The sequence below is a fragment of the Ziziphus jujuba genome, chromosome 2 (genome assembly GCF_031755915.1).
Source record: "Ziziphus jujuba cultivar Dongzao chromosome 2, ASM3175591v1".
Lineage (NCBI taxonomy): Eukaryota > Viridiplantae > Streptophyta > Magnoliopsida > Rosales > Rhamnaceae > Ziziphus > Ziziphus jujuba.
Genome location: NC_083380.1, coordinates 3571860 through 3584680, shown reverse-complemented (window position 1 = coordinate 3584680; position 12821 = coordinate 3571860). Strand labels below are relative to the sequence as shown.

The 12821-nt window shown below is 33.3% G+C and overlaps 1 protein-coding gene across 7 annotated transcripts; it reads left to right on the top strand.

Annotated features, from left to right (window-relative positions):
• Positions 1–4748: 4748 nt before the first annotated feature.
• Positions 4749–11553, top strand: LOC132800414 (receptor-like protein EIX1). 7 transcript variants are annotated; one of them, XR_009635480.1, is made up of 5 exons: positions 4749–7332; positions 9066–9228; positions 10545–10595; positions 10793–10972; positions 11174–11553. XR_009635480.1 is itself a non-coding variant. In XM_060813987.1 (2 exons), exon 1 carries the CDS (start codon positions 4936–4938, stop codon positions 7327–7329), a length of 2394 nt encoding a protein of 797 aa, XP_060669970.1. In that variant the 5' UTR covers positions 4749–4935; the 3' UTR covers positions 7330–7332; positions 7433–7783. The 7 variants fall into 7 exon arrangements, 2 of the variants coding, with proteins under 2 accessions (XP_060669970.1, XP_060669969.1); XR_009635479.1 differs by having other exon boundaries at positions 10545–10626; XR_009635476.1 differs by having other exon boundaries at positions 10545–10649.
• The last annotated feature ends 1268 nt before the right edge of the window (positions 11554–12821 follow it).

Sequence of the window (12821 nt, the reverse complement as noted above, 5' to 3'; positions counted from 1 at the left end):
GAAGGGAGAAACTATACCAAAGAAATCAATTAAAAGACCCCAACGAGATGCTAAGTGAGCTAATTTATTGTTATGTCTTAGGGTCAAGACAAAAGAAACAGAGCCAAAGAGGGGACAAACCCCACATCGCACCTTTTCATTTTCACCACGCCTTTTGAGTCACTGCCATTCCCTCACCTAAAATCCACATTGCTTTTTATAGTTGCCTGCCAAATACAAAGAAGAGTGACTTTCCTTTCAGTTTACTGCCCCATTATGTTTCTCTCTTTTTAGTATTTACTTTTTCACATCTTCCTAAAAAACAGAAAAGAAGTCTTTACTTTTTCACTTGTTCTAACTTATTAAAATTTCACATTTCTAATAAATGGAACATAGGTCGAAGATCCCTTTGATGTTATAATCTGCACGTTTTGCAGCACGCACATTTAATATATAGCTCTTGGAAAAATTGATTTTCTCAGAAGATTGTATAATGGGAATTAATCAGATACGAGTGTTTTTCTGTACTCAAGAGTTGATCCCCATCTTGCAAAAGTTGAATTGTCTTTGTAGTATCTTTCACAATTTTACTTCTTCTTTTTTTTTTTTTTTTTTTTTTTTGGCTGGTGAGGCTTTGGGATGTTGGTGCCTCTAACCATCAGGACCACCACACGGCCTCATCTTTCACAACTTTATTTGATATCAAAAGGAGACAATTATTATTATTACAAAAAAAAAAAAAAAAAAAAGGAGAGAACTATGCTAAAAATCTGACTTCCAAACAGAGTCTTATTGCTTGCAGATGGATAAAATCTGTTAAAACCAATTATTTTAACTGTTTGAAGAAATACTTGTCAATATATAGCTTGTAAAGTATAGTCTTTGCTCCTTAAAATTACGAACAGCTACTTGTAGCCTACAGAGTAATGTTAGTACATGCATAGTGCTTTACATTACTTGTGATCAAATTTAAAAAGGATTTGCAAAACAAATTCAGTTATTTTTTTTTTTTGCATTTTTTAATTGTAAGTTTTTTATTCTTCACTGTTGTAGTACTTGTAAGTTTTTATTCAATGATTTTGAATAGCCTGCTTAGCTTTATTCTACATCTCCATATTATGATAGATGGTCTTTTACTGCTAATGTGGAAGAAGACATATTATTGTACAAAATTTTGGCCAACTAATTAGCTTAAGGCCGAGTTTGTTTTTCTCATGTTTGGTTACATGAAGAAATGTAGCAAAATTTGCAAGCTGCCTGTCATGAATGCTGATAGTGAGACAAGAAGAATTTGCTGAGGGGAGAAAGATGTTGGAGCCAACGAGAGAACAGTTCCGATTTTTCTTTATAGAGGGATTCTGTTCTCCTCACTTTTTTCAAGGGAAACTTCCTTTCACATTTTCATTCAATTTTTTTTCTTCGGTATTTTTCTAATACCAAACAATATAATTTTAAATCTAGCTAAAATTTAAACATGTCGTCTAAGTCAATGAAAAAGAGGACAATAAAATTTAATTTTAATTTTTCATTTGGAAATGAAATAACTTAATTTGGATGATTTAAATACGTCTTCTCTCTCTCTCTCTCTCTCTCTCGGATTCTACGTTTCGAAGGGCGTGTATGGTTAGGACGAAAAAAATGAACATCAAACCATTATAAGATGGTTCTGTTACGTCATGACTTTTAGTGGCACAATGACTTATTAATTGGGGTGCTATGCATTTTACAACTTCGATCGGTGAGCTAGTAGTCCAATAATATTTCTATTTACAGATTGGTCTGGCATGCATTCCTAAAGTTGGAGAGATGTCGCTGTCTTGAGAAGAACGTGGTTACGGCAGAGATTTTTCTGTAAAGTCGTCTTATTGATTTTCCAATGTCAGTTCAGTTTGTCTCAAGGAAGTAACAAGTGCATGTCATGTTATCCTTTTTATCGGAGGTAAGGTTGGTAATTTTATAAGGAAGAAAAAGAGACTTTTGCATAGTTTAAAGACCAAAGCGATATTTTTGCATAATTTAAGAATAAAGATAAGATTTTGTACAGTTGACGGGCCAAATATGATAAATTATTAAAAGCTAATTTTTGAAAGAAAAATAATTTGAAAAAATGTTTATAAATATTAAAAATTAAAAGAAAAATATGTCCACCTCAATTAAAAAGATAAATTTGTTTCAAAGGATAAATAAATGAACTAGGAAAATTATATTTGTATACATTTTTCTTTTTCCAATAAAACTGTCGTAGAAATTTTAAATAGTGTCAAATTAAAAATATAAATTTGAAAAATATTATGTACGTTTGAAAGAAATAGTAGTTTTCATAATTGATGAATGACATACAGAGATTTCTCAGCAATTACATTCATCAAAGTACACAGATTTACATTGCCATGATCTTGTCTATAGAAGTTTCATTGACTTGGAAAAAAGAGACCCACTTGGCTCCTTAGAAGTTTGTAATGAGTTTGAGACTTGGTCGTCAATAATTTTCCAACTTTGGTATTGCATTGGTGGGAACAGTTGAAGTTTTAGCTGGATTAATTAAATAGACTTTAAGGGAATGAAAGGAACTGAAATGACAAGACAGAGCAAAGAAGAAGGGAAACAAAAAGCAAGATAGAATTAGTCCATCTCATATGTATGGCTGAGCATGAGTCAAGGGATTTTGTCTTCCAAGCATTACATGTGTTGAAGCGTTCAAGTTTATCGTGCAGATGTCATAGCTAATCGCACAAGATTGCACAGTCGTCCCCCACCAGGGCGATATCGTGGTAAATATAATTTAACTTAAAAATAGAATTTTTGTGGTGAATATATTTTAACTTAAAAATAGATTTAGAGATATTTTTACCTTTCTTGTATGGTAAAATCTTGACACATTTAAGGCCAAGATTGAAGGTATAGACAAATATAATAAATCTTGGCCTTTGGTCTTGCTTTGAGGTGGAACCCATGGGGTGTAGACGTAAGCACCAGACTGTGAAATGGAACGAAAAGCTATTCACCTCTGTTTTTTCTTCGTCGCCGCATTTACTTGGTTGCTGGCTATATAACAATTTTATAGTGTAGACAGGAGCGAAGGTGGGTTTTGGCTTCAGGGGCCATACTTCCCATTTTCACTTTTGATATTTTATATATATTATATAAATTTTTTGAGTTTTTAGCTTTGTTGGCCTCATTATAAAATTAATTTTAATTTTTTTAGTCTTCAAATCAAGCTAGGATTTTTTTTTTTTGGATTTTTTTATGTGGATCTTAATTAATTTATTTTTAGAAAATATTGGATTATAATGTTTATAGTTATTTTTTCATTTAAAGTTAGATAAACAATATATTTTTCATCCTATTTATGTCCTATAATATACCGTAAAAAGATAATAAATAAAAAAAAATAAAAATTTTCCTCCTCGTTGTCTTTGATATGTATTGACTTCCAATTTTTAATCATTTACTTTTTGTGTTTTTCTTTTTCGTTTTCAATTCCATTCCATCTGTTTTTTTTTTTTTTTTTTTTTGGTTAATTGTCTATGAATCTAACATATTTGCCCAAAAAAAAAAAAAAACCAAAATAGTATAGATTCAATTCTAAATAATTTTAGAAATTTAACAGGAAAAAGGATATTATATTATTTTTATTTATGTTTTGTTTTTATTTTATTATTTTTGAATGAATTGATATATGATCCAGTTAAAATACTATAATAAAATTAGATATACTTTTTAACCATACAAAACAAAAATACATGTTTTTATTTGTGCTATTATAAAATGTTGTACATTAAAATTTTTTGTGGTATATATATGTATATTTTGACGAAAACCTTGGCCCCCAAATGCGAACATCCTGCCTCTGCCCTTGGATGTGGATATCAGCATTATATTTTGATGTGCATTCATGCATATTAGGTGTTGTAATTAAAATAACATGTACTTAATGATGGATATGCATGAATCTGCACTATAGAAGAATTATATATATATATTTGTCAATTTCTTTAGTTGTAGGTCACAGTTAGCTGCTCAAAAACCAACAATGTGCACATTACTATAAGCAAATCCTTTTCAAAGTTTAGTATTTATATATAATTGTATCTCATTGAGATTCAAATTGTTTTAATATCTTTTCCTTTGATCTTCCTCAATAATTATTCCTCATATTCAGGTAATTTCAGATATAAAGAGTGTACCTTTGATAGAAACAAATACTAGGGCTTCTATTCATGTTAGTAAAAATAATCTTAAGGATCAACGTGTAACTTAAATTAAAGTTTAGTGACCAAAATGTCTAAAAAATAAAAGTTTGAAGACCAAGTACAAATGAAAGTATAATTCAGGGACTAAAAGTGCTAATAACCCTATAATTATATATTTCACAATAAAAATATATTGTTACATATAATTCCACCTTTTAACCTCCAACTAGGTCAACAGCTCTTTGATTGATCTAGAAAGAAAATGAAAAAAGAATTATATATTTTTTAATTTCCAAAAAATCTAAATTTTTTTTTGTTTATTGTTTTTTAATTTTTAATTTCTAATTGTTTATTTATATTTTATTAAGCTTATACGTGTCTCGTCCTTTCCCAACGAGCCCACTCTCACATCCAAAAGTAATAACATAAAATAAAAATGCATTTTTTACATGTCAGAAATAATTAAATGATCCAAATTAATGGATATTTTTTCCAACGTTTACAACACGGCTGGTTTAGAAAATGAGAGAAACGCCGCCGTTAGTGGGTTAGAAAAGGCCACGTTAGTGGTTGGTCGTGGGTACATGCAAGCATTGTTAATTTGCTACACAGAGTCATCTTCCATATTCAGAGCCCCAAAAAAAAAAAAAAACAAAAAAAGAAAGTCATCTTCTTTTTCTTTGCTTTTATTTTCAAAAACTATTCCTCTTGATCTTCCTCTTCACCAAAAACGCAGTTTCCTTGCAAAAAGGTTGTAGCTCTGATGGAAACAATTACAGGGCTTCCATTTATGTTTCTGATTCTCTGCCTTGTGACAAGAGAATTTCTTCTCAACAGTGACGCTCAATTAACAAACTGCGTGGATTCAGACCGAGAAGCTCTTGTTGACTTCAAGAATGGTCTTCATGATCCTGAGAACCGGCTTTCTTCATGGAAGGGAAGCAACTGTTGTCAATGGTGGGGAATAAGCTGTGAGACCACTTCTGGAGCAGTTATTGCGGTTGATCTCCATAACCCATATCCAAATAATTATGATGAATCTACAGGTACGTCTGGATTCTGGAACCCTAGTGGGGAAATTAGACCTTCATTGACGAAACTCAAGTTCTTGAGGCTTTTGGACTTGAGTTTCAACACATTTGATGGCAACACAATTCCTCAATTTTTTGGATCTTTGAAAAATTTGCAGTATCTGAACCTCTCTAATAGTGGGTTTAGGGGTCCCATCCCAGATTCTTTTGGAATATTACAGCAAAATCTTACCCACCTGAAACTAAATGACAATGCACTAAACGGGACTCTCCCAGAAAGTTTGGGACAACTTTCCGAGTTGTCTACATTTGATGTTTCTTCCAATAAATTGACAGGTGTAGTTACTGAAGCACATTTTTTAAAGCTAAAAAAGCTAAGTTATTTAGATCTGTCTTCAAACTCTTTCAAATTGAATGTCAATTCCAATTGGGTTCCCCCATTTCAAATCTCTTCTCTTTCAATGAGAGCCTGCCATTTGGGTCCTTCATTTCCTGCTTGGCTCAAGTCACAAAAGCAAGTAATGTCTTTGGATTTCTCAAATGCTAGCCTTTCTGGCTCCATACCTAACTGGTTTTGGGAATTTTCTTATCCATTATTACGGTTGAATCTTTCTTTTAATCAACTAGCAGGTCAACTACCAAGTCGACTAGAGTTTAGTGCACTTGGCTTTCCAAGTCAAGTCATTCATTTAACGGGTGCAGTAGTTGATTTCAGCTCAAATAACTTCAGTGGGTCTATTCCTAAACCACGTGGCATTAACATACTCGATCTATCCAAAAATAAACTTTCTGGTAATATTCCAAATAATATAAGCCAGTCCTTGGTTTTCCTTTCTATTGCTTACAACCAGATAAATGGAGAAATCCCCGCTTCAATATGTAACATTGGTCCTTATCTTAAAGCCATTGATCTTTCCAATAACAACTTAACTGGAAGTATTCCATCAAGTATTGGAAATTGTTCTGATCTCTCTGTACTAGACATTAGTAATAACAACTTGTCTGGAACCATTCCTACCTTCTTGGGTCAATTAGGTGGGCTTCAAACATTGCACCTGCATGGCAACAAGCTCTACGGACGGCTCCCATCATCTTTCCAAAACTTATCTAGTTTGGAAACACTAAATCTTGGAAACTACAGATTAAGTGGTGTAATTCCACCATGGATTGGGAAAGGATTTGAAAGGCTAAGAATTCTTAGCTTGAGGTCTAATTCATTTTCAGGAGAACTTCCAGCTCTGCTATCAAACTTAAGCTCACTACAGATCCTGGACCTAGCAGAAAATCAGTTGGTAGGCAGTATTCCGCCTAGCTTTGGACATTTCAAAGGTATGCACATGTCACAAGCCCAAATGATTAACCATTATCTATTGTATAGGCCTTCCCGTAGTGGCATTTACATACTCGGAGGGGGAAACTACGAGATTGTTGGCAGCTACTATGAAAGCTTTGTTGTAAATATGAAAGGCCAGCCTCTAAGATATACGAAGACCCTTTCTCTTGTAACGGCACTAGACCTCTCAGGAAATAATTTGAGCGGAGATCTTCCTATAGAGATAACAAATTTGTTGGGGTTGCTCGTTCTCGACTTGTCAAGCAACCAAATTACTGGTCATATTCCCGAAAGCATTTCAAAGTTGAAGGAATTGCTTTCTCTTGATCTCTCCAGTAATAGGTTCTCCGGTGCGATTCCTCAAAGCTTGGGGTCACTCTCATCCCTGGGGTATCTGAATCTGTCAAACAATGAATTGTCTGGTCCTATTCCTGATAAAGATCAGATGCTCACCTTCAATGCATCCTCTTTTGCTGGAAATGTTGGCCTTTGTAGTCGTCAACTTGCTGTAAAATGTCCAGGTAGTGATAAAAATGGGAAACCAGATAAGGGACGGACAACTCCCAAGGATGCTGGTAATGGTGACAGCTTCATTAATAAGTGGTTTTACTTGAGCATTGGATTGGGATTTGCAGCTGGAATTCTTGTTCCGTATTTGATAATGACGATGAGAAAATCTTGGAGCATAGCCTACTTTGATGTTGTTGATAAAGTTGTAGATAGAATACTATATTTGTGGTTGAAATATACAACCACAAAGCAGAGGACAGGAAGGCATCAGCAAAGAAGATAAAGAGTATGTTTTCTTTCTTCAGTTTGTTACTATATCTGCTTCCTAATAATAATATGTTTCTTTGACAATGTGTTTCTCATCTACTTAACTTTACTAAACTCAGAAAATGCTTTTCTGTTTGTGATTACTTCCTGTTGGGGAAGGTGAGAAGCTTCACCATATATTCAACGAGAAAGCAAAGAGGTTTTCAATGTCAGCTTAATTTCTTTGGAAGTGAATTTCAGGGACACCGTTGAAAGCATGAAGGAGAAGGGTTTTCTCATAGATTATCTAATTACAAATAGTACATTTCTTTTTTCTGTTTCACTATCCCAACCTTTGTGATGGTTTTAAAAGCTGTGTTCAGATCAATATTATAGTAAATGTCAATTTTCTACTAGTTTTCAGCTTTATGAAATATGTGAAATTTCTGGTTAAGTGCTGTGAGGCATATTAGCTTGCATATTAACATGCATATTCTTGGCTTCCTCACTGTGTCAATTTCACACATTTGAGGTTGTTGCACCAAGTTTACAGGGAGGGGGGAGCATAACTTCCTTGCTTTCTTGACATTCTTGCTTTAAACGTGCCACCCCCACCCCCCTTCCTCCCAAAAAAAGGGAAAATAAAAGGAAAAAGGAAAAATCAATTACCAAAACAAAAAACAAAAACAGAACATGCCTCTGTTTCTCCTTGTAACTGCAAAATAGCTTTCGGGTTCTAAAAACAACATTAATTAGTTATGCACATAAACGAAAATGTAATTAGAAACTATACTAAGCAAAACCGTTTGTCAAGTCAAGTAATAAGCAGAGCCTTTTGTCATGTCTGGTTTTCCATTATTTCTTTGCGTAGAAGCTCACTGCTTCACAAGTTATCATTTGGATTAGATGCCATGCTATTCTTACATCTGATAAGAAACTTTAAAAGAAAAAAATTTATTACGTTTGCCGCACATTTTATATATATATATAGCTCTTGAAAAAAAAGATTATTTTCTCCAAAGATTTTAAGGGGAATTAATGAGACTTGAGTGTTTTTCTTTACTCAACACTTGAGAGTTAATCTCCATATTACAAAAGTTGAATTGCCTTTGTAGTATCTTTCACAACTTTATTTGATATTGGAGGAGAGAACTTCTGCCGAAATACGACTTCTAAACAGTCTCAATGCTTGCAGATTGAAGAAAAATATTAAAACAAATAGCCTTTAATGCTCTATATATTTTGTCAAGTTTCATTCCACCCTAACAAACTTTGCTGTTTATAACTGTTTCAAGAAATACTTGTCAATAAATGGCTTGTTAAGTATAGTCTTTACTTCTTAGAATCACGAACAGCTAGTTATAATATTGCCTACGGTCTACAGAGTGAGTACTATACATGCATAGAAATGATGTGATAAACAAAAATTTGGTTTCTAGATCCATCTTCAGTTAGTTTTCTCATTTTGTAAATTTCCACATAACTTAAGCATTTATCAGCATAATGTGATCATCCCCTTTATAATACTGAATCAGATAGTGACATGCTTTGTATTGCTTATTAAACAACAGTTTTAAAGACTATCTTTTTTTTTTTTAATCTTTTTTTTTTTTTAAATCTTAATAATGCATTCTTAGTTGGGTTGGATATCTAATTTTTCAGACATTCACGTACTTTGTCCCTGAACTTGAATTATGCTTGCATAGTGGCCCTTATCCGAAATTTTGCTTACACAAATATAGTCCTTAAACTGATCATGTTTTGGCACTTCAGGACAAAATCTCGAGCAGAATTTGACTTTAAGGAAGAAAGTGGCACCAATTACCCTGCAAAGAGAGAGAGAGAGAGAGAGAGAGAGAGAGAGAAACCAGGTTTGAATAATCCAAAGTTAAGGATGCAACATCTTCAAACTATCATTGCAGATGTCATCATTAAAGTAAGCCTTTCATGGAATAAATTTCAACAAAGTTGGAAAAAAATGAATCTGATTATCACTATTATCTATATTAAACAACCAAAATGACTTGCTTTTTAGCACTTTTTGTTATAGTTTTATTCTTGTCTGCCACAAAGGGAGCTAAGATCGAAAAAGAAATTTGTATATGAATATCAGGACGAGAGAATTACTTTTATCACTGACTTGGTAAAGAGACATACTTGCCTTGAAAATGATTATTATAATAAAATACTGTTATAATAAAATAGCTTCTATTTGATTATTATAATAAAATACTATTTTAAGACTAGAAAATGATTACTTTTATATATAATTTTACAATACAAGATTCCCATAGACTTTTCAACGTGCATGGTTCAAAAATATAGAAGAGAAATATGTATCAATTCAAGTTGTTGGGAGAAGACCATGATCGGCTGAAACATATAATATGGTATGTAGTATTGTAAAAGAATTTTTATCTTCCTTTCCAACTTGTAGAAATTATATCATGAAGAAATATATTATGTGAATAGATAAGGTGAAAGGCATGCTTAGTTTTATTTTATACCTATAAATAATTTTCCATACTTTTTGACAATTTTAACTATATTTTACCATGAGACGACGGAAAATCTGCAAAGGAAAAATGGACTAATTAGCTTTACCGGATCTTGAATTTTTCCGTGGCTTCCTCAAAAGTTGTTCATATTTTGGTTTCTTATTCAATCGAAATTTCCTATATTTTCATATTATTGTTGGTTAATTGGAAGTTTGTTCTTATATAAGAACGCTTCTTCATTCTTCACCAAGACAGTTTATTTTTCAATTTCATTTCTGGTTTCTGGCATGAAGTGTCTATCTTTGATGGTAACAATTACAGGGCTTCCATTAAAGTGCATTATAATATATATTTTATAACAGCTAATATACATAAAGATAAATAACTTTTATTATCTTATTCTATGAAAATTCTGACGATGGGAAAGTAGAAATTGTGTAGTAGTTACCATGTACATAGCTGTGAATCATTCATTTTTAAAAAATTGCCGAGGTTCTTATTGTGGTCGATTATAAATGAAGGGGGTCATGAAAATGAAAAGTTTTATATGGTAACCTTTATTATGAAAGGCAAAAGCTAGATGATTATAACACAACTCCTGAAGAAAATACGCTTCAAATACCATGCACTATAAATAAACTATAAAATGCTTTAAAGGATGGATCTAGTTACCCTCTATTTTAATACAATTTTACGCCTCTTTACTCGCCTAAAATCACTCTGTCGGGGTTTCCAAATTGTCATCAACTTGCAGATAAAGCAACAGAGAAAGAAAGAGGGAGAGCATGATTGAAGAATCAAAAGGGTATTGAATTAGGATGCGACAAATTCCAACTGTATGCCAAATCTTATTATTACAGTAAGCCTTTTGTGGAATAAATTCGAACAAATTTGGAAAAATGAAGTTGATGATCATTATTATCTACATAAACAAGTTATATAGACCTGTTTATCTCTAATTTTGTTATATTTTCTTATATTTTATTCTTTTCTGAATAAAAGGTGGCAGAGACCTTTTACCAAGATAGCCAAGTAGAAAGAAAAGAAGACATTTTCTCAGTGGCTTCCACATTGACTTGGAAAAATGACCTGCTTGTCTCCAGATTCAGTAACGTGTCTATATTATTTATCATCACCATGGAACAGCAATGGAGAACCAAGTCCAGACCAGTTTCTGCTGGGGTCAGTAAGATGGTGCTTTTAGCAATTTTATATTATTAGCAATAACTTTTTTCATGCATAAATACAGCCACTAGGTTACATTTTTTATCTATTACTTTCAATTCAAAGTTTCTTCTCCCTCTTCACAAAAACACAGTTTATTTTGAATTCCCTTCATGGATTCTGGCATAAAGGCTGTACCTTTAATGGAAACAATTACAGGGCTTCCATTTATATTACTGCTTCTCTGCTTAATGACAAGAGAATTTCTTCCCAACACAAATGCTCACTTGATGAATTGCTGGGAGTAGGATCAAGAAGCTCTCATTGACTTCAAGAATGGTCTTAATGATCCTGCAAACCGGCTTTCTTCATGGAAGGGAAGCAACTGTTGCCAATGGTGGGGAATAAGTTGTGATAACACATCTGGAGCTGTTATTGCAGTTGATCTCCGTGATCCACATCAAGACGGATTTCAGTTTTTTGGCAGGTATGTACACCCTACTATCAGTAGGGATATAAGTCCTTCATTGATGACACTGAAGTCCTTGAGACATTTGGACTTGAGTTTAAATGCATTCATTGACAACCTAATTCCTGAATTTCTTGGATCTTTAAAAAATTTGCAATATCTAAACCTTTCAAATGCTGGGTTTAGTGGTGCAATTCCTCAAAATTTAGGGAACCTTTCTAGCTTGCAGTATTTTGATCTTGATAATAGTCTGACTTTGGAATGGCATTCAGGTTTATACGTTGATAATCTTGATTGGGTAACAGGTCTTGTTTCTCTTATGCATCTTGACATGGATGCAGTTGATCTTTCAAATGTAGGATCACATTGGATTATGAAACTAAATAAGTTCTCATCCTTAATTGAGTTGCATCTATCTGATTGTAGCTTATATGGTTCCATTCCTCGTCTTACCTTTGTAAATTTAACTTAACTTGTTTTCCTAGATCTTAGGTCTAATGACTTGAATTCAAAAATACCTGATTGGCTTGTTAATATTAGCAGCCTTGTTACTTTGGATTTAAATAGTGGTAGATTCTTTGGAAGAATTCCACTTGGTTTTAGTGACCTTCCAAATTTACAGTTTTTATATCTTGGTCACAATGATCTTACAGCAAGTTGACATCAACTGTTCGGGGGTAGATGGGAGAAGATACAAGACCTTGACTTGGAATCCATTAGCCTGCATGGGAAGCTTCCTGCCTCCATTGGAAACATGACATTTCTCTCTTTCTTAAATCTTTTTTCCAATAATGTTAAGGGTGGGATTCCAAGCTCTATTGGTAAACTTTGCAACCTGGTCTATTTTAATATAGGAAAAAATAACTTGACAGGAACTTTGCCAGAATTCCTTGAAGGAATTGAAAATTGCCTTTCTAGGAAGCCACTGCCCAGTCTGTAGGTGTTGAACTTGCCAAACAATCATTTGGTTGGTAAACCACCGGAGTGGCTGACTCAGCTTGCGAATCTCGTTGAGCTTGATTTGTCCTCCGGTAACTCTCTGTGTGGTCCCATCCCAGCCTCTTTTGGAATATTGCAGCAAAAGCTTACCTATCTGAACCTAAGCGACAATGAACTAAATGGGACCCTCCCAGAAAGTTTGGGACAACTTTCTAAGTTGTCTTTCCTTGATGTTTCTTCCAATCGTTTGACAAGCACAGTTACCGAAACACATTTTTTAAAGCTTGAAATGCTATGTGTTTTAGATTTGTCTTCAAGCTCTTTTACCTTGGCTGTCAATTCCAATTGGGTTCCCCCTTTCCAAGTTGAGACTCTTCTTATGGATTCATGCTGCATGGTCCTTCATTTCCTTCTTGGCTTAAGTCACAAAAAGAACTCACAGATTTGAATTTGTCAAAT